At 42.6% G+C, this 21,222-nt stretch overlaps 1 protein-coding gene across 1 annotated transcript in view; it reads right to left on the bottom strand.

Annotated features, from left to right (window-relative positions):
• PLEKHG1 (pleckstrin homology and RhoGEF domain containing G1) overlaps positions 1-21,222 on the bottom strand; it is a 146,263-nt gene that overhangs the window by 57,883 nt on the left and 67,158 nt on the right. The window contains exon 3 of the mRNA XM_066615658.1: positions 2,397-2,935. Coding sequence (XP_066471755.1) covers positions 2,397-2,935 — 539 coding nt within the window. The remainder of the gene's footprint in view (positions 1-2,396; positions 2,936-21,222) is intronic.

The raw sequence follows: 21,222 nt of genomic DNA, 5'->3' as shown, positions 1-21,222 counted from the left end.
AAAGGGATGAGGGCCAGAAGCTGCAGAGTGCAGGAGAAAGATAAACCTTATACAAGCCCTTTAAGAACATGCACCCACAATTCAAAACCATTTTTGTTGCCTTCTGTTGGCGTAGGGGGAGCATGACTTTATATTAAAACCAAAAGGAAGGAGAGCCTACAATATCAGAGGACAACCTGCAGCATGGAAGCCATAAGTGGTATTTTTACCTTTAGCTTCTTTTACTCAATTTTTTTATTTTTTTCTTAAAGTGAAGTCAATTTTCCTCAGATAATTTGATTCTGAAACCTGGCAGATCCTTTTTACTTTGATCAAAACACACAGTAGTTCCCACGAGTAGACCTAGTGTTTCATGTGGGGATACTCACATCCTTTCAGATAAAACATGGAATGCACTCTGTGGAAACAGACCCAGACCACATTTCAGAAGTGAACCATCAATGCCTAGGAGTGCAATCCAATACAGACTTTCCTGAACACAATGGAAATTACTTCTGAGTAGCCATGCACAGGATTGATTTGTAACTTCATCATTTTCTCACCTGTACTGTCAGAACTTTGTCAAGAAATGATTTACCAGCCACCTGCTTGGAGGACTTGGTCTTAGGTCTAGGACTTAGTCCCTCCTGTTCTAAGGGACAAATTTGATTGAATCCCATATTGACACTACTGGATACCCAATCTCAAAGGGCTCTTATGCCACTAACAGCATCTTATTAAAATGTACTCCTGCTTCCAATTGAAAAACTGCTCATGTTCTACCATTAAATGCTTTCCTTTGTTAAATGAGAATATGAATATTTGAAAATGTATCAGAGGTTCTGGCGGAATTTGTTAATGCAATCCGAACTTGCACCAAATAAGTGGTACAAAAAGAACTGCTTGCTTTTGCATTCTATTTCAATCTTGCTTAAGCAGCTCTAAAATGCCTTCTGCACAGATATTACTATCAACCAGCAGTTTTAAAATCTAATGCAGCGTGCAGGAAAAGACTTGTTTCTGGGGATTAATTTTTTTTAAACATGCCTTTGTATTCCAAACCTTGGTAATCTTTTTCCTTGCTGTCTGCTTTTTTGTGTCATCAATCAGACTAGTATTTTCTTTTTTGGATTAGTGATGTACTTAACACAAAGAACTGCCCAGAGCAACATATTATAAGATTTACAGATTATGCGTATGTCCTAAACAAGCAGCGAACCAAATCATAACCAATAAAAGTAAAAAATGAATATCTTTTCTCTACAGGCATGGACATAAGACCATTCATTTGGGAGACTATGCACTCAAATGCTTCAAATTTTATAAAAAGGAGCTCAAATTTTATACAAAGGAGCTCCCTCGTCGCTAACCTTTCGGCGTGGACTGAAGACCTTTTTATTTCAAAAAGCTTTTAATTGTTGACAGGCTGGCTGGTGTTCTTGCTTTTTATATGAAAAACCATGGGGTTTGTTTGTTTTTAGATTTTTTAATTATTGTAAATTGTTTTTAATGATTGTTTTTAATGTTGTATTTTTAAAGTGTTTGTAAGCCACCTTGTGTGCCCGTTGGGCAAAAAGGGGGGTATAAATAAATAAATAAATAAATAAATAAATAAATAAATAAATAAATAAATAAATAGTCTAGTTGTGGAGGGGAGGGGGGTTTGATGACTGCAATGATGATATTCAGCTGATCTTGTGACCAAGGGCAAGGATGACTCCAGTCACTGACTGAGTTCCATCTCAGGAAATTGTGCCTAGGATTGGGCTCTTAGGCTGCAATCCTAACCACAATTTCCTGAGAGTAAGCCCCATTGAACAAAATAGGACTTACTTCTGAGTAGACCTGGTTAGGATTGCGTCCTTAGTCACTCAGGTTTACAATTTCTTTGTGGCTCTGGATGCAACAATACATCTGACAGTCTAGGAGTACCTTTCACTAGTTCCATCTAATGAGCAGATTTGGAACAAGTCCCAAAGTCTTTGGTAGGAGTGACAGCAGCAGAAGACAGCTCCCAAAACATGTCCTTCTTACAGAGCAAAAGAATCTCAGAAATTCACACAATACCAGACTTTTGCAGATTCTATTAGCACTGAACCACAGTAGGTGAAAAACACTTATCAAAAGAAAAAACTACCCAGGTTTTTTTGAAGTAAGAAAATGCCAGGACGGACCTTGGAAGTGAACAGGGGATTTATTCTTATAGTTTAGCTGAGAGGATCTCTCTACAAAAAAGAATTATGCTTCTGCTCCAGTATCATCATTTACAGAAGCCGTGTTCATCTCTTGACTCTACAGCAAACTGTCTGCGCTCTTCACATTTAGAAAATGTCATATAAAAAAAGCCATTTTCTGCAGGCGTTCTGTCCACAGGGATTTACTTTTCCAATTTGACATTATGGCAGAGATCCACTTACCTTCACAATGCTTTTTAAATCCTGCACGTACGTCTTCTCTGTCTCCAGGATTTCTTGCACTACTCTGTCAACATATAGGAGCTTTGGACTTGTGGGCTCAGTGATAAGGGACATGACACAGTTCTTGCTAATTTCTTTTGATTCAGTTTTTCTTGGCATACTTGGCCTTCTTCCAAGGTTTCCCTCAGAGGTCTGTTGCTCTAGGAGGCTATTTTTCCTTAACTCCTTGTTGGAGAACCGCTGGGTGGGACTCAACTCTAGTTTTATGGCTCCTGCTTCCTTATCGTGGTTGAATAAGCCCAGATGATTGTTTGACACCAAGGTTGTTCTGCTACCAAATGAACAGTGGCTATCCCTGGAGGATGCGGAAGATGATGTAGAGCTGAAGCTGACTGGACGGTCACTATCTGACAGTTCCATGGTCTTGATTCCACAGTAAGGGAAATGTCTGTCCTCTCCTTGCAGGTTTCCCCCTGTTGTCTTGGAGGTAGTCCCCACCATCACAGGAGGCAACACGTCAAGAGGCAAATGATAGCCATCTTTAAGAGGGGGAAAAAAAACAGAAAATATTGCTTTCCTTGTTACAATTTGTCATCACAAAAAGCAGAAACCCCTTATTAAACGTGCACAAAAAATTGCACACTAACAGAGATAATGGTAAATGCAGTTGTAGACATTAAACAGAACTACACTTTATGGCATGATTTAGAATGATCAGTGTTTGCCAACAACATGCGTTTAATTCTCTAATTGCACCTTTTTACATTTTAATAGCAGGTGCCTTTTTATTGTTTAATGTTTCTACTTCTCTTTGTCTTAATGAAGTAGTTCTATTTTAGTTCCATTAGTAAAGATCATTTATACAGATGTCCAATTACTATTTTAAATGACTTCTCAAGGGTCCCTCCTTATACTGTAAAACTATTTCACAAATCCTCCCCTCAGGCTTTGTTTCTTCCTCTAAAAATCAGGTGGAAAGCAAGAGAGTTGAGAATATCTTCCGAGAAGCTAGGGATGAAATGTTTTATAAAACTGCTAAAGATTTGGATTCCACTTCACCTCTACTTTTACCATTTGTGTGCCACTAATAACTAGCAGGTATGCGGGGGTAGGAAAGCAAGTAAAACTGTTTGCAAGTTACCAATTTATGTGAACTTGTTTGAATTAGTGCCTGTCATTTTTTCCCCCTCTTGTACTGAAGCTACCTTATTTCTCTTTCAACATTTTAACATTCAGGAAAGAAAGCCTCCCCCTTCCATTTCATATAGGGGAACTTATGTCACATAGTTCAAGAACTCCCAGAATGCCATTTAGAAGATGTAGTTTCTATACTACTACGTTTGTGAATGAGTAATTCTATTACTTGTTCAAAGCTATACTAGAAATTTCTCACTTGTTTTCATAGTTATCTATTTTTTTAAATGTACATGTGCCTAAGAAATAATACAAAGTTCACTCTAGTTAAAACAGAATTAGTAACACAGACTTATTAATGGCCAGGGAAGCCACTCTCTCTCTCTCTCTCTCTCTCTCTCTCTCACACACACACACACACACACACACACACTTATGTTTCTGATAAAGAAATATATAGGAGTTTATCAGTATTAATGTATTGATAAAACTCAGGAGCATATATGCTATTATGGAGCATATATTCTATTCAGTCTTAGATTGGCTCAGAACCTGGATAAATAAGATAACTAGAAAACCCTTCCGTTAATTTATCACAAGACATATAAATAACTAAAAATCTGCTACAACAGACACCTGATTAACAGCCATAGCTGGGGCATAAACAGTTCCTGTTTCATTCAATCACTTTGTAGTTTCTCTTCCTGTTTCAGTGATATGTTGTCTCAGTTACAGATAACCTAAATGCTCTAGTAAGTCATGTTTGCTTTGTCAACACTATACAGTTCATTAATTCAAACTAAACTAAACTAAACAAAAAGCACCACTTTGGTCAATTGAAAAATGGAAAACTTTTTTATAACTTTAACATTCTAATTCAAAACCACAGGCAAATTTCAAAGCTTTTAAAAAAGTTCCACAACAGACACTTCACTTACTTTAGAAGCATTTTATGACATATAAAATAATGAAATTTTGCACCAATAAGTTATAGTACACTACTCTTAAAAGTGGTTTACAAAAGTGACCTTGGCAAAAAAAGTTGAGAGGTTAGGATCATGATAACCTCCAGCGTATGCAATGAGATTTGTACATGAAAAGTTCGCATCTGAAACTGAAAACTTTAACAGGGCCTATACACCTTCAGTGAATGGGTAATATCAACATGTACACAACACAGGAAAATCAGGATCATGCCATCATTCCTGTTCTGAAGAGTCTACATGTGTACATGTTATTTCAAAAGCCAAGTTCTAGATTGGGAGGAAAAAGGGTAGGATATGCTTGTCATCTATTCAGACCTTCAGATTAATATGCAAGGTTGGGAGAAAGGTCACCAAGCACAATCCCCAGGGCCAGTCCAAGATCTCCTGATGCCTCTTACCTGGTGGTGTGCCAGCTTTTGCTCCTCCCACTCTCTGAGAGGACTGGAAAAGTAGGAAGGGGTGGAAGAACAAGGAGGTGAGCCTACCACTCTTCTCCTGCACACATCCTCTTCCACACTGTTCCCTTCTTCATTTTCTAATCCAGGGTGTGGGAGGAAGAGCAGTTGAGGTGTGGAACCAGGTGCTCCCTGCCAATATGCTATATGAGATCACCTTCATGGACAGGTGGCCCTGGCAATTCCAGCTTCCACAAGCACAAATGCATTCACTGAACGTTTGCAAAGGATTGGATTCAACTGCATGCTCCAGATGAACACCCATCACCAAAGCTTAGTTCTCTACACAAGTTAGAAAGTTCCTTAGTAAACATTTGCCCCCTCTCTCCTGATTCTTTTCTCTAGAGCTATCCTCTGCATTCAGAAGCATGACTGACAAAGACTTCAAGCATACACATTAGATTCAGTGATGAGTAGGGAGAGAGGGATTGCCATTTCATATTTGAGGAACTGCTGATGAAAGGACAAGTTTGATTCTCAAGTCAATTATATTACTAACATGGTCCAGAGACTGGAGTCCTCTGTGCTATCTCCAGAGTGCACTGTGAAGATCTGGCCTTCCTACCAGTGAATCACCTGATGTAGGGAGTTCCCTATCCTTTCTGTACAAGCCTTAACAAGTATAAAGATCTAAAGGCCCAAACCTATGCTTCCTGGTGCCCAGGGCTGCAGCAAAGCTGAAAAGGCTACTATCGCATCCAATCGGGCTGGGAAGCAGCATGGGGTCTACTTGGGGTAAGGGAGCCGTGTACTCCATACCCCTGGAGTCTCCTCAGATCTGCACCCGCTCTTATGGCATGTTTGCAACAGTGTGTACCAGCGGTGAGCCAGCGTGCACTGTTCTGGATTGGGCTGCCCATCTGCCAATATTTTATTTCAAACTCTGGAACTTGTTTGAGGCCTGGCAATGGGGAAGAACCACAAAGAGAATCAGAGGCAAGGGCACTGCCCACAGCTGCTACATTGCTATGTTGGTCTGTCATCCCTTTTGGGGGACAGCTATGGAGAAATCACTCTCTCTGTGTGCGTGCATGTGCGTTCCGAGTGTCTGCTGACATTTCCTTTTCAAAGCCAGAAGCAGGCAACAGGACATGGCAGTTCATTGACAGCTGAGTCACTGAGCCGGAGCAAGGGACAAGCAGGATAATAAATCAAGGATATTGAGATCCACCGGAACTGTGAGAAGCAGTGCAACTGAAGAGATTATAGAACCCAGAACACAAGTGAATAAATGAGTTAGACATCTGACCTTTGGAGTATTCAGAAAAACTGCCACTATGGTCCTATTCAGTTGTTACTTTATTGTGGATCAAGGAACACATTGGCTGGGGGGCAGTGAAAAAGTGTCTGCAAGCCCCACTCTCATACTGATTCCCAAACTGACATGGAACAAGGAGCAACAGCAGCTCTGGGTTTTATCCAGGTACTAGAATTTCCATTTCAGAATTTTGCAGTACAAAGTGAATTTTTTAAAGTTTTAAAAGAAGCCCTGGAAGTCAGACTAATTTCTAGCTTTTATACATACAAATCTGGGAAGTGATTCGGAGAGAAAAGCTTGCTTTTTTCTAGTTGGCTGGTAACACTAGTCCTGGCGCATGCCAATGATGTTGGCAGCTTTTGTCCAAGCCTAGAGGCCTTTGAGCATGCCTAATGAGGCCTTGAATGATGAAAGTAATAAGTGACTCCCAACTTACATAGCAGAACCAGCTCAGCTAGACCTCAAGATGTGCCTGCTGAATGCTGATTTCTTCCCAGGTTTGCAAATACACTTTACAGATGTTACTCACCCCGAGCCTTCAGAAGAAGATAAAAACCAAATAAAAATCAAATAAGTATACAAAATAAGATGCTGCACTAAACTATTTCTCATCAACCTCTGCAATGCATATCAACTGCATAAATCATACCCAGGCAAAAGTACATGATACATTTGACATGTGGCTGATGCAGAAAATGAGAGCCTGCATTAAGTTATTCTCTATTTTATTATTTTTTTTTTCACACTTTTATTCAGCCCTTCTTCCATGGAGCTCAGGGTGGCGTACATAGTTACATCCTTCCTCACAACAACCCTGTGAGGTAGGTTAGGCTAAGAGATAGTGAGCTGCCCAAGTGTCACCTAGGCCCAGCCCAGGAGGCCAGGAATCACCCTGGAGCAGGGGTCTCCTCAGGGGTAAGGGCCTCCTCAGGAGTAGAACCTGGGCACTATCAGGACTGGGATCCCAGGCAAGTCACTTCCCTGGGAGTAGGCCCTAGTGCCTCCTGGGAGCAGTCAGCAGCCACGTGGGCAGAAGGGGTGGGGCTGGACCAGAAAAAGGCTAGCCTCATAAGGAGGCTGGACAGCCTAGGGAGAGGTCGCTCCTCTCCAGTTGGGAGAGGAATTGCAGAGGAGGCCCGAGGGAGTAGCCACCCCAGCCTTATTCAGCCAACAGAGGCTTCAAGGGGAACTTTGCTAGCCTCAGCCCTGGAGGGAAGGGCCGGAGGCTGGGAACCACCCAATGCTAGACCCACCTGGGGCCCGGGGGTGAAAACCGGAGAGGCAAGGCCGCTGCCGCAAGGACCCCATATCAACTACCCACATTGGAGGCCAGCTTATCAAGGGGCAAGACCGGAGGTACATAGGGCCCTCCAAAGGACAGATAAGCTAATCCCCGACAACGCTGCAACAGCCATCGGGAACCCCTATTCCTTTCCGACTGGCACCGGCTGGGGAACCCTGCCGGAACCCGCAAGGGGTCGGGAAGGAGTGGGGAACACGCATGTAGGTCGCCGACACCGCTTGTCTCTGTAAATCAAAGGGGCCTGTGACGTAACAGGCCCCATGAATGTCAAGAGTTTAACCAGAGTAAATCGTCTTTACAAATCTGCTGTATCTGCCTCCCGTCCTTCTTTCTGCCGACGACCATGAACATCACACCAAGGTAATCTAGGAAGCTTCATGGCTAAGCGGGAACCTGAACTTGGATCTTCCAGGTCCAAGTGATTTTTGTATGCTGCTTTGGGTACCCTTTGGGGAGAAAAGCAGGATACAAATTGACTAAGGCTGCAATCCTAATCACACTTTCCTGAGAGTAAGCCCCATTGAACAAAACAGGATTTACTTCTGAGTAGACCTGGTTAGGATTGTGCCCTAAATAAATAATTAAAATAAGTCAAATTTCCAAACCACTACACCATCCTGGCTCTTATAACATTCTTTCCCCATAATATTTAGTTACAGTTGGGCATGTTATTTCCCCATCTTGATACCCATTCTTAGCTGCCATTGGTGGGGGTGGAAAAGTGTTGTAATTCTGGCTAAAAAATCAGGGAGAGGGAAACAGAGAAGTCAATTTGACACAAAACCACCATTTTTGGCAGCAGGCCCATATCTAGATCACATCCTGAGAACGAAATGCCAGTTCTGCACACTTCATACTCAGCATCTGACAGGAGGTTTGGTTTGTGCAAGCTAAGCACAGAAATGAAGGATAATTGCATGCTTATCAACACTCACAAGGAAATGTATTTCAGCAACATAATCTTTTCATGTTCAAACCTTTCCACAAATGTAGTTAAGTTCCCCACCCTGTCTGGCCTATTCCCTGTGAAGTTACATACAGCCCGCTGATACTCAATGAGCGACTTTTAAATGAACAAAAGAGGGGGGCCTGTAGGGATTGTGTTACAAGGCTGGGAAGTGGACTTTTTCAAACACCCACAGGTGTAACTGTAACACTACTTACTGCAAGATCACATACAAACAACTTCCCATAGGTAGTATCCTAATGAAACTGGATGTAAATTAAACAAATATATCATATTGTCCTTCCTGCCATTTATCATTGCTTAAGCTCTGCTGTTGCCTTTAGCTGTTATATTTATAACAACCACTGAAAAATCTTTCAGCTCACAGCCACAACCACAAATACATTTTCCCATCATTCTAAAAATCTATTATAATGCAGACCGAAAAATGCAGCAATAATACATTTTAAATTTACACCCTGTTATAAGTAGAAGTGTTTGTTTCTGATAAGACAGGTTTACAGCAGTGTTTCCCAACCTGGAGGGGGGGGTCACACATCCCTAGGGCAGCAGGAAACATTCCTACCTTAAGGGGAATGGCTATGCAACAATGACTCTGGGTTCACACTGCCAACAAAGTAAAAAAGAGGGTTTTGGATGCACATGTCTGTGGTGGCAGCTGGAGACACCACAAAACACGGAAGTCCAAAAACCCCTTTTTTGATTTAGTTGGTAGCAGCGCAGCACAAACACAGAAGCACATTGGCGCCTCCTTGAAAGGCCCTGTGACCTACTTACTGGTTCTCTTACCTTTAGATAAATGTTGTAAACCACTAGATTACAGTTGGGCAGCCCAATTCTGAGCTCTCACAGCATGTGTCTGTAGCTACAACAAAAACGGCTGCCGCCACATCCAGCACACTCACAGCAGCTGCAAGCAGCACCTCCGGAGAAGGGGCCTTTTGTCCCCTTCCCCTGGGTAAGGGAAGTAGCCCCACAATAGAGCTACTTGGTTCACTGGCGACCAAAAGGTCAGCAGTGAGGGAAGAGCATTTGTGTAGGGCACCGAGCCCCGCATGAACACTCTGGATCCGGTGGAGCAGAGCCCACCTCCCCCCAGCCCCTGCTTACCTTACCGTGGCTCGGCAGTCCGTGCAACTACCAAGTGGCGGAGGCCAGGTGCTCGCCCGGCGCTGGCCCAGTGTTAGGCCTCACAAACGTGCCTTACGGCACATTTTGACAGTGCGTGACAGTGGTAAGCCGGCGCATCGAACCCAGGATTGGGCTCTCAGTCTTACTGGACACAATGGGCTTACTTCTGAGTAACATAAAAACTGTTTTCAAAAACCACTATTTATAATGTTTATATTGTGTTAAGTTATAAACAAATGCAAACTGAAAATGATGCATCATGCTTTTGCCTCCCCTTAAGTGTGTACATTTGAATTATTGTCTATAAAATCACTGCTAAACTATTGCAATTTCACACTAAATTACTAGCTCAGATTATGGGAGTCCTCTCTACTATTAATGGTACGTAATTTTAATTTGGGTAGCTTTTAAGCAATTTAAGAAACATTGTACAGTGTTAGAAGCCTTGTTTGAAAAACATTTTAATCAAATTTCACTTGCTTTTTAATACATTCTTGAAGCTGACCTTCCCAAATACACACACTGTAAGTGATTTGGTTAAGAAAACCAGCTAAGAGCTACTATCACAAAAACTTCAACTGATGCTCAGAAGAGAGTGCCTGAATCATATAAGGACACCACGGAAAGTTCAGAGAGCATAAAAACAAAAAACTAATCCAAACATCCCAAAAGTATTTAAGAAAGGCAATTAAAATTTGCATCTCTTACCACATATATAAGCATGTTTCATGAAGCTCAGCACACAGAATGACAATGTATTTGTGAAATGCAAAACCTGCAGCCAGTGAAGCACTTCATATTATGGGCTCATTCCTAATTCTCAAGCCATGCCTTCTGAATAGCTAATCAATTATTCAGTTTATAAGCCACTACAGACTTATACAACAGTTTGCCTCGGTTCCCCAAATCCAAATGAGCTACTGTGACAAATAACACAGCCTTCTGTCACACTGTAGAGCATGACAAGAGTCCCCAAGCACTGTTGTGAGGTAAAATCCCTTGTGGCAGTGCCTCACTGCTATGGAATGTCTCCAGCTCCTTAAGCAGTGAATGAACAAATCGTTCCCCCCATTTTCTGTCTCAAACAACTTGCAACCTACCTGTATAACAGAAAATAAATACATCCACTCCCGTAGTTCCAAAATTACCTCATGGAGCACTTGGGTAAAAGGAGAAGTTCTTACAGGTCTATACAACTCCTCTGATAGAAATATTGCATGAGTCAGCGTTTAAGCTATCGAAACCCTAAACACAAAAGGTTTTACAGAAACCTGATTCACAGCTTTCTCATTGCCTGCACCAAATGCAGTTTTCAGCATTGCTAAGAGCCTTAAATGAAACATGACATCATTCAATTCAGGAGCAGGACAATAGACGCCACTGTGGGCAACTTTAAAATGCACACTTCACTGAACAACCTTCTGTAAACTTTTTTTTTAGGCAGAGAGCTGGGAAAATGGTACACACAAACATCAAACAGTTCCACAACATTTTGGTTGCTTCCCTTCAACTGACGATTCACTCTAGACAAAAAAAAATGCAGAGTAAACGTGAGCTGGAGGGAAATTCAATGTCATCTTGGCAACAGAGAAAGTGGTAGACTCATAGGCTAATATTTATCAGCAAATATCTTGAAATTTTGGGGGAGGCACAATAAAATGCCTGAAACTTTGAATAGAGCATTTAACACCAACATTTCCTAATTGAACTGATTTATTTAAGAAAAACTGTTAGTAAAAACATAACACTAAACATTTTCTTTAAAAATTTAAACACATACATTATAAACTATTCAAAAAGAATGCAAGACAGAGAGGAGCTTGCATACAAATGCATCAACGTTTTTCAGAAATATAAAAGCCTACACAAGATGCCAGATACACCTGTGTCCTTAAAATAATGCAAACTGGTAGGTGCAACTGAACATATAAACAAAATATTACCATGTCAAGGTTCCTCAAGGTAGAGGAAGGCAGCTGTTGGAGCAGGGAAAAACTCTCTCATTTCTCATTGGAATTCATTGTGTCTCTCGCCCACCCCAATTGCTCTGGTCTCTGTCCTCTACTGACCCTTGCTACCTGGTCAGGTATTACTAGAAGATTTACCTGGTCAGGTATTACTAGATGTAAAATCAAGATTTCACATTAAGTACTTGGCCACACTTCAGTAGGCACTATGTCAGAAATGCAAGATTTTGGTCTATGCGATGGAAAAAGAATTTTAGCCCATTGAAAAAGGTCTCCAACTTGATGAAAATCTTGTAAAATAGGCATGGACAAAAAGTATGCTACCGAGTTTCTTCTGCTTTATAGATTGCCTGCTCGTTTCAAAGAACAGTGGATTAGGTGGGCCTGCGTTGTTTCAGCAATGCCCTCCTTGTGTCCAAAAAGCTCAAGATCATTCAGTGCACTTTTGCTTTGTAAATTCATGATACAGAAACTACAGGGATTCTAGTACTGCAAAACTAGAAAAGGACAATAGGAAAGAAAAGTCCACCCCACTCCTGTTTCACAAGCCACAAAATTTAAAATCTCCAGATAAAGCTTGAGCTTTTAATTGAAAGAAGCACTTTACATTTTCCTTTGAACTTCAGTCTGTGCCTTCCTGTTTAACATAACTAGTTGATGTCACAACCCAGATAATCAAGTAGTAACTAGCTTGTTTACGTGGCAGGATTCCACCTGCCTATACGCTAACTGGGAAAGGTCAAACACATGCTTATGATTGGCTAGATGTATATGGTGTCTAACATCAGACTGAATGAAACAACTTTACCACTACAAAAAAGCATCATGTTCTGAAAAAAAAGTTTCTAACATACAGTCAAATTCTTGCTACATTTCTGAGAAGCACACATAAGCTTGGATCCAGAGGTTGCCATATGAAATAAGGAACTACTGATTGTACAAAAGAAGACTGCCACCTCTCTGTTGCTTCCCTCTTGGCTCCCCTGAGGGTGTGGTGACCCTCTGAAATACAATGTAGCACAGGGATGGAGAGGAGGAAGAGATGGTACTGGGCAAACTGGCAACCCTTCTTCTGCATGAGTGGAAGTATCTTCCAGTTACAAAAATGACTTCTGGATCTAAGCCATTGAACTAAACCAGGGGTGCTCACACTTTTTCGGCTCGAAAGCTACTTTGAAACCAGCAAGGCCCGGAGATCTACCGGGGGGGAAGGAAGTGTCTGACAGACACCCCCTTTGATGTATGGAGCCCCTGCTGGACCAGGTCAGAGGAGGCCCACCAAGTCCAGCTTCCTGTGCCCCACAGTGGCCTACCAGATGCTTCAGGAAGCACACGGGAGGCCTCTCCTCTCTCCCCACCTCACATACCAGCCACAGGTCCCCCCAAGAGGCACATGCCCAGCCTTGCTGCACTACGGGGGGGAGGAGCTCTCCACTCCCCGCCCCCCAAACTCTTTGTGGCTGCGCCCCGAGACCAGCAAGTCCTCCTCGGAAGGGGCGGGGGGCTTCCCCATTTCCATGGAGAGGGGCTGCGCGTGCAGGCGGCAGGCGGGGGATACACTGCTCCCACCGGCCCGCCTCCTACAGTGGCGGGGGGCCAGGGGGGTCGTCTCACCTGTCAGCCCTGACCAAGAGCAGCAGCGGCCACAGCACTTACCTCTGGGCTCCTACAGGGGCGGCTGGGCCGGGCATGGCTGGGCTGGGCTGGGCCGGACCTGGCTGGAAGGGAAGGAGAGGGTCACTCGGGGCCTCCCGCGGCAACCGCCATCAGAGCAACTCCATCTCGAACTCCCGCCCCTCCCGCTACGGAGCCCCAGGAAGCACCTCAGTCCAGTGCAGCCCAGCTCCCCCTCCCGCCGCCGCCAACTTTAGCTCCTGCTCTTCAGGCATGCAGCTCCAGGAAACTGATGAAACTGACTAGAGTCTAGTTAGTTTTCAGTTTTGTTGCTGCATGCCTGAAGAGCAGCTAAATATGTCAGTTTCGTCTAGTCACTAGACGAAACTGGCATATTAACAGTTTGGAGAGACAGGGCTCCGCGATCTACTGATTTTGCCTCGTGATCTACTGGTAGATCGCGATCTACCTATTGAGCACCCCTGAACTAAACCATCATTGCACCAATGATTTAGATAGCTTCGGGCACAATCCTAAGGTACCCTTGGGCCTGCGCAAGTCTCTTGCGCTGGCCCAGGAGGGTTGCAAATATGCCATAATGCACATCTGTGCCCCCTCATGAGTTGGTTAGGCCGGAGCACAGAGGCGTGCTGGCCCGTGGAGGCTGAATTCAGCCTCCGCACCAACAGAGGGACCAAGCCTTGCATCAGCCAAGCTCGGCTGATGCAAGGCTCTGGGGTGGGCGGGGAGAAGACGGGAGGGAGGTGTTCCAGGGCAGGGGGAGTGCAGGCGGTGGGCGGCCCCGGGGGCAGGCAGGGAGCGGGAGGTATGGCTGGGACCCGGCAGTTATGCCGGATCCTAATTCCATACCCCGAGCAGCGCAGAGCGGTTTCAAACTACTCCACTCTCCTCAGACTTGTGCCACCTCCTGAGGTGGCGCAAGTCCAAGGAGACCCATAGGGGCTGCAGTGGCTTACCTAGGGGTAAGGGGAACAGTTTCCCCTTACCTTTGGCTGAGCTACTGCAGTGCACTATCTCGCACCGGATACTGCACAAGCCTCTTGGCTTGCCTGTTCCAGCACAGGATAGGATTGCGCCCTTCAATATATCAATATATATTATGTCCTACTTAAGTACAAGTTAGATCCCTAAAACTTGTATTTAAATCAAAACATCCAATTCTTGCTGAGCTAGGGCTATTGGGCCTGTTGAAAGCTCCACCGAATAGCACCTGTGTGAAAGTGCCAATGTAGCCGTTCATAGCTCAGGGAGTCAGTGTACTCCAAATTCTCAAATTTCAGATTCAATCTCTACCAATTAACACCTAAACGAAAGCACTACTGTATAATGATAAAATTATCATATTTATGATTATGATTCCATACATAAAATAGAAAAAATCCTCAATGAAGGTAAGTCTCCCCTCAAAGTAAATGCAACTTTAGCAATATAAAAATGATTGCAAGCTATCCCTTGTATGAACACAAGGAGTTTGAATCTGAGGGGTTTTTTACCTCCTTGCACAAGTTTCTTGCACTAGTCTTGCCATAAGGTTTAGAACCTTTCAGCATGCAGAAGGGTACCTTAGGATCCAATCGTATGTAACAGGTTTGAACAGACAAACAGAAAAGTTACAATTTTAGGCTGTAGGTATTGTTCACCGAAAGGACATCACCATTTCAACCTTCTCTGGGAGCATCTTTGCACAAGGTTGGTTTTAGGGCACGACATGACAATTCAGCATACCTAAGCCCTGCAAACCCCTCAGCAATTCCCATTAACCTCCTATGCCATACGAGGAGATGAGGAGGTAGCACAGTCTATATGAAGAATGCTGCACATTGAGTATTGAACCATGTGTTTCTAGTTTAGCATTAAAAGACTATATTCTCATACAGACATGACCCCCTTCATATTCTATCACATCAACGCAGCAACCAAGATCCTCGCCTACCAGTAACTTTTGGTTTTCATTGTTTAAGTTTTTGCGACGGTTTCAGATTATTTACTCTTTTTTGGATAGGAGTGGTGAGGACATAAACATTTGTGTGATGTCCTATATGTGAAGAAATGTTTTAAAATATTTCACGTTTGTTGCTGTGATGCTTTAAGTTTGAATAAGTGCATGGGTTTGAGTGCCTTCAAGCAATAAAAATTAACCATACTTTAAAAAACGTAAGCATTTCCTAAATGTAAGCCAGCTATAAAAAATTTAACACACACTGTGGTCAAATTTCATGACTTGCAAGTATTACATTTCTCCCTTCAGTATTCTAAACCATCCATACAAAGTGCTCAAGATCTTCTGGAGAAGATATCAGAATGTCCTCTAAAGTGCAGGGTAATGTATTAATAACGCTCTGCAATGCAGTATAGTGAAAATTTAACCTGTACATCATCCTGCAGAGATTCCTATGAAACAAATAAACAATATATATAGCTGATGCATTCGAACCCAAGTAATCTGCACACATCTTCAAACACATACACACTTCACCTTTTCCTGACTTTCAGTGTAAAAGTTTGATTGGGTATTTGGCAGAATAAGTATTTTTCCTTATAGGTCAAAATTTTCCCAGTTACAATGCATAATTCTCCCGTTACGTTTCCTACTACATTGGTGCATGTTGCATTCTACATACTACAATTCTCAGAGTTGATGGAATACATTGTTATTAGAATGAGAGATCGCCGGCAACAACGTAACTAATTTCAACAGGGCAGCATGTTAGCAGAGGACCTCTCTGTAGAGGACTAGAGGATTTACTAGTTCTTTGGGGTTCCCCAAATTTCCTTGCTTCTCAGGACACCGCACAGTAAAGATGCTTAAAATTTTCCATGCCTAATAGTTTTCCCACAAAAGTACCCAATTCTTTTCACTTGGTTCCATTCACCTTCCAGAAGACTCTCTCTTTAAAGGAGTTAAAAAGACATTGACCAAGCACTTAGCCTTGGTCATTTTATTGTTCCGTTTACAACCCAAACCTAACCTGTGGAGGAACAGGTTAACCACAGTGGCCTGAGCTGTAGCCAGTGCAGGTTAGGCTGGAGGCCACCTAGGGGTAAGGGGATATTTTGCTCCTTACCCCGTATTGAGCCCCAGCCTATGGGGCTACTTGGATCTGCACCAACTATCAAGCTGATGCAAATCCAAGCACCCTGTGTAAGGCTGCTCCGGCCAGGGCCAGGGGTTACAATTATGTCTGCACCACCAAAGCTGATCCCGCCCATCTCCTTGGTCTGATCCACCTCCCATTTCACCCCCCTTACCCAAAAATGCTCCTTCACGCCACCCTCTCCCACCCCTGCACTGCATGTCTCAAAATTATCCCATCAGGCTGGTGCTGGGTCCAGATCTGGCCCAGACCTCTGTACTGGCCCAGCTGACTCCTGAGTAAGCCTTACAGCACATTTGTGACACCAAGGATCCGATGCAGGGAGCCTGCACAGGCTCAGAGCCATTTGGATTGCACTCTTAGGGCCCAATCCTATCTAATTTTCCAGGACCGGTGTAGCCATGCCAATGGGGTGTGCACTGCATCATGTGGTGGAGAAGCAGTCACAGAAGTCTCCTCAAGGTATAGGAACATTTGTTCCCTTACCTTGGTGCTGCATTTCAGTTGCACAGGTGCTGGAAAGTTGGATAGGATTGGGCCCTTAACCTACTACAACTCCACTACCGAGATCACTGCTGAGAAAGGCACAGAAATTCTTTGAACTACCCAACACTGGCACTGAGTTGTATAACACATTAGTTTGAATAGGTTTGCTACAAGGCAAAGCTCTGCACAAGGTTCCCTCATAATAATCCTGATAGCACAGGGGGTGCTTCCACTGCCACTGAGGGCTTGGTGGGCCAGCCCTCAGTCAGATTCCACCCTAACACAGCTTTATACCTCAGGTTCATGACTTCATTGCTTTAGGCCCAGGGGTCCACAAAAGCAGTCACTCTGGATGTCCAGCATGAAGAGAAAGCTCTTCCAAAAGCTCCTCCCCTAAATTTTCCATGCACTAGCTAAAACGTAAGGGTGGAGGGCTCTCCCTGGCTCTCATTGCTGGAGGGGAGAGAATCGGACCTCTCTTGTACCCACAAAGAACCAAAGGGGATAAGTCTCTCTCTTTGCACAACACTTAGGAGATATTTGGAAGCAGCAAAAGTTGCTTTTTAAGTAGCAATCTCACTGAAGTTTAACACAAGTTTACCCAGCTCACAAGGCTCCAGTTTCCTCAAAAAATAGTTCTTCAGTTCAGAATACACAATCATACTGTGGAGCTAAGAACAGGTTTGAAAGAGTAAGACCTACAAAGAATTTCAGTTGCCTCCATACAATGGGCTTACTTCATTTTACAAGTTCAAACTTGGAAATATTGATCATAAAAAGATTTCCACTTATGCATACATTTAAATCATTCTTGGCATTTACTTTCTTCTGTCAAGAAAGGAAACACCACCACAAACAAAGTAATAGCTCATTGATTAAGATCACCTTTTCAAAAAGGCAACATTAGATTTTTAGAGACAAAATTATTGCAAATTGACACTTATTTTATTGGTAGCTTGGTTTTGCATTAGAAAACTTTAGATATCCAGGTAAACAGACTATTTAGGTAAACTGGAAAAAAGTTTCTGATTTTTAAAGGTGGAATGCAGTAAATTTACAATAAATTCTCACTTTTTTGAAAAAAAAATTCTAATTCTTGCCAAGGGACCCTTGCAGATCAGTTTAGTGATTGAGAAAGGAACAGGAACAGTTCATTTACTATGCTTCTCCTCTCTCATGGCCCCCGCCTCCAGTAACCATGGTTTGTGTTAACTATTACTCACAACCTCACAACATATGCTTTTGTATTAAAAATATAGAAAAAATGGTTGTGTGTAATGATTTTAACTGAAATGCATAGCAATTCAGTTTCAACTATATAGGTCCAGCCTATTTATACACAGATTTTTTATACAAGGATTTGACTCAACACGAATGGCCCCTGCAAATGAGAAGGAATGTGCTGATCCCTGGAGTAGGGGAAAAATGCATCCCTTTAAAATCATTTAAAAACTGAACAATCCTTTAACAACAGCCTCCTTAATGAGAGAGGGGGGGCAGCAGGCTAACAATCCATCAATCCTTCTCTCTCCTGTGGGCCCCTCCCTTCCCCCAGCATGTGAAACAAAGGTGATCATTTTGCAGTGGTGAAGGGAGGGGCTGAGTGAAGTGCTGATGGATTGTCTTCTTAATGACTCTTATCTTAGAGTCAAAAGGCCAGCAAGGCTGTTTTTCAATTACTGGAGCAAAGAAACTTTGTTTTTTAAATTGATTTGCTATAGTGCTATACTACTGTATACTATTACTATTACTATTATATACTAGTATACTATTGTATACTATTGCTATACTATTGTATAGTTTTTTTTTATCCACTTGAGTGCTTGGAACGAACCCACGCAAATAATTAGTCTCAACCTGTACTTTCCACTACATTGTTGTAACTATGTATCAAGTAGTACAGTTCCTTCTTGCATTCTGCCTGGGTGGGTACAAGAAAGCCTTTCACACAAAAGTTTCAGAACACAAATGAATAGCAGCAAAAACATCAGCCACACAGAAAGGTCAAGCTGCTCTCATTACTTGCAAACAGCAGGGCCACAATGAGATGATAATCAGAATTTGTTCGCAGTTACAAAATTCTTTTTGTTTTTACTGTCAATTTTTTACTGTCAATTGTTGATCCTAATATTTTTGGTAACTGAAAGGACACACAACTATTAGGAACGTATTGTCAATCACCATGAGCTGCATTCAGGAGCACAAATACAAAGCTCCACATGTGTTACCTGAAAGCAACATAGCACTAATCCGGTGACGAACAAACCAATGTACTTGAGACTAGTTTAGGTCGCAATCCTATACACATTTACCGAGCAGTAATTCATTTAATCACTGGACAGCAGCAACCTCAAGTTGATGTAGCTCCTGCAGGGAGCCAGAATACCGTCTAAGGGGACATTCCATTGCAATGTGATGCTAAGTTTGTAGAACATTCCCACAGTCACAATTAGGATCATCAACCAATCCCTATTGGTATTTCCGATATTGGCACCTGCCATGGTTAGTCCTGAACAGTGACCGGCCACATATGTGATGGCCACTGCTGGTCCCTCTTCACACATCCCCAAGCCTCCGAGCTGTTTGATCATTCTGCAGAGGCTCAGAATGGCCGAAACCGGAATAAAGATGCTCACTTGACTTTTTTGCCCACTTGACTTTTTTTCCCCCACTGGAGGGCTTCCCTGGGCCTCTAAATGCCTTATAAGGTGAAAAAATGTCACTTCTGGTTTTTTGATGGAAAATGGAAGTCACGTCTTTTCACCGGTTTTGATCATTCTGAGCCTCGCAGATGCAGCGCGCAAATGCACACTGCCTCTGCAAAGCTCAGAAAAACCTCCAGAGGTGAGGAAAGCACGGTAAGAGAATGCATCCCTGTCATTAAGCGATGCATGACTGTATCATGTGCATGTTATGAACATACACAAGTAGATCTCAGGGTTTTAGGTATATTTTTTCACATTTTTATACCATCCTTCCTCCAAGGAGCCAAGGGTGGTTAAACAGTTCCTTCCCTCTTCCTGTTGAAACAGCAAGCTATAAAAGTAGGTTAGGCCGAGAGACAGGGGGTGGGACCTTAATTACTCTTTTAAATTTTCCATAGATAGCACATTGAACCATTAAATCAATCTCTACAGTTAAAAGTTTACAAAACAGACACTACTAGAGCATTCAAAGAAAACACTACAATGCAGTTACCAGCATATAGGTTCCTTGTGGAAGAGCTAATAAAGTCTATAGTCCTGGGGCAAATATCTAAGTGCTATATTAAAAGTCATTCTGTGCCAAATACCTTGTCAGTAAAGCCAAGAGAAAAAAAAACATGAGCTGAAAGCATCACACAAATAGAGGAAAAATTAGGCAAAAGCATTGAAGGGAAAAAATAAGGTTGCAGTAAGTGGAGCACAAATTACAAAGTTAAGTAAATCTGTTAAGTGAATGAAGCGCTGCCTCTTGGAAGTAGGAGGCCTAGTTGTGTCATTTAAGAATGAGAGGAAAACTACCATGTCTCTACTTTCATCCAAAAAAAAAGTTTCAGATCAGTCTCTCTATGGAGAGAGACTTAGAACTACCTGACTTTTCACTGTTGAAAAATACAGTATATTCACTATTGAACCCTAAAACAATGAATATTTGGGAGGTTTACTATAATGATATTGTTCCACTGAGTATGCTCATTAGGAAAACTTAACACATTTTAAAAAGAGCAATTGTTACCCCTTTCCCTTTTTATTTTGAAGGAACCAGTTAGATCATTTATTTATGCAACTTCAGATATATAAATGTATCCTACTTTATTCTCTAGCCCAATTATTCCTACTTCCCCAGCCCTCATAATACCTTTTAAAAGCAAAAAAACCCCTCACTTCCGGTTTTATGAAAAAACCAAAAGTGATATTTTTTAGCTTATATAGCCATTCTGAGGCCTGCCTCTCCAGGGCACAGAAGACCCCCCCCCCCCCAAGGAGAGTGGAGCATATCCAGATGGGCAACCTGGTATCTGCAGATTCAGGTATGGGGGGGTCCAAAATGGAACCTGTATTTCAAAAAAGTACATGCTCACAGCAATGAGATCTTTGACTGTATAAGAGGAACCTCTGTAGCACTGCAATTGCATGTTGCTTATGTATCAAAATTGAGCCAAAGCACAACCAAGCCAGAGCATTCAAGACAGCATGCTGGTATGAAGCTGCCACTGATATGAGGATTTTTTTTAAAATTTACAACAACTGCCAAAGGCATTACTTGTTTGTTATCTATTTGCAAATATAAATTTGCAATTTACAAAAAGATGCAAATGGTGGGTGGCAGCCCACCCACTCACCCACCTTACTGTGTATGTGAAAGTACACACACACACACACACACACACACACACACACACACACAGAGAGAGAGAGAGAGAGAGA

The sequence above is a fragment of the Tiliqua scincoides genome, chromosome 1 (genome assembly GCF_035046505.1).
Source record: "Tiliqua scincoides isolate rTilSci1 chromosome 1, rTilSci1.hap2, whole genome shotgun sequence".
Lineage (NCBI taxonomy): Eukaryota > Metazoa > Chordata > Lepidosauria > Squamata > Scincidae > Tiliqua > Tiliqua scincoides.
Note: the sequence above shows the minus strand (reverse complement) of the source record. Positions and strands in the feature narration are given on the sequence as shown.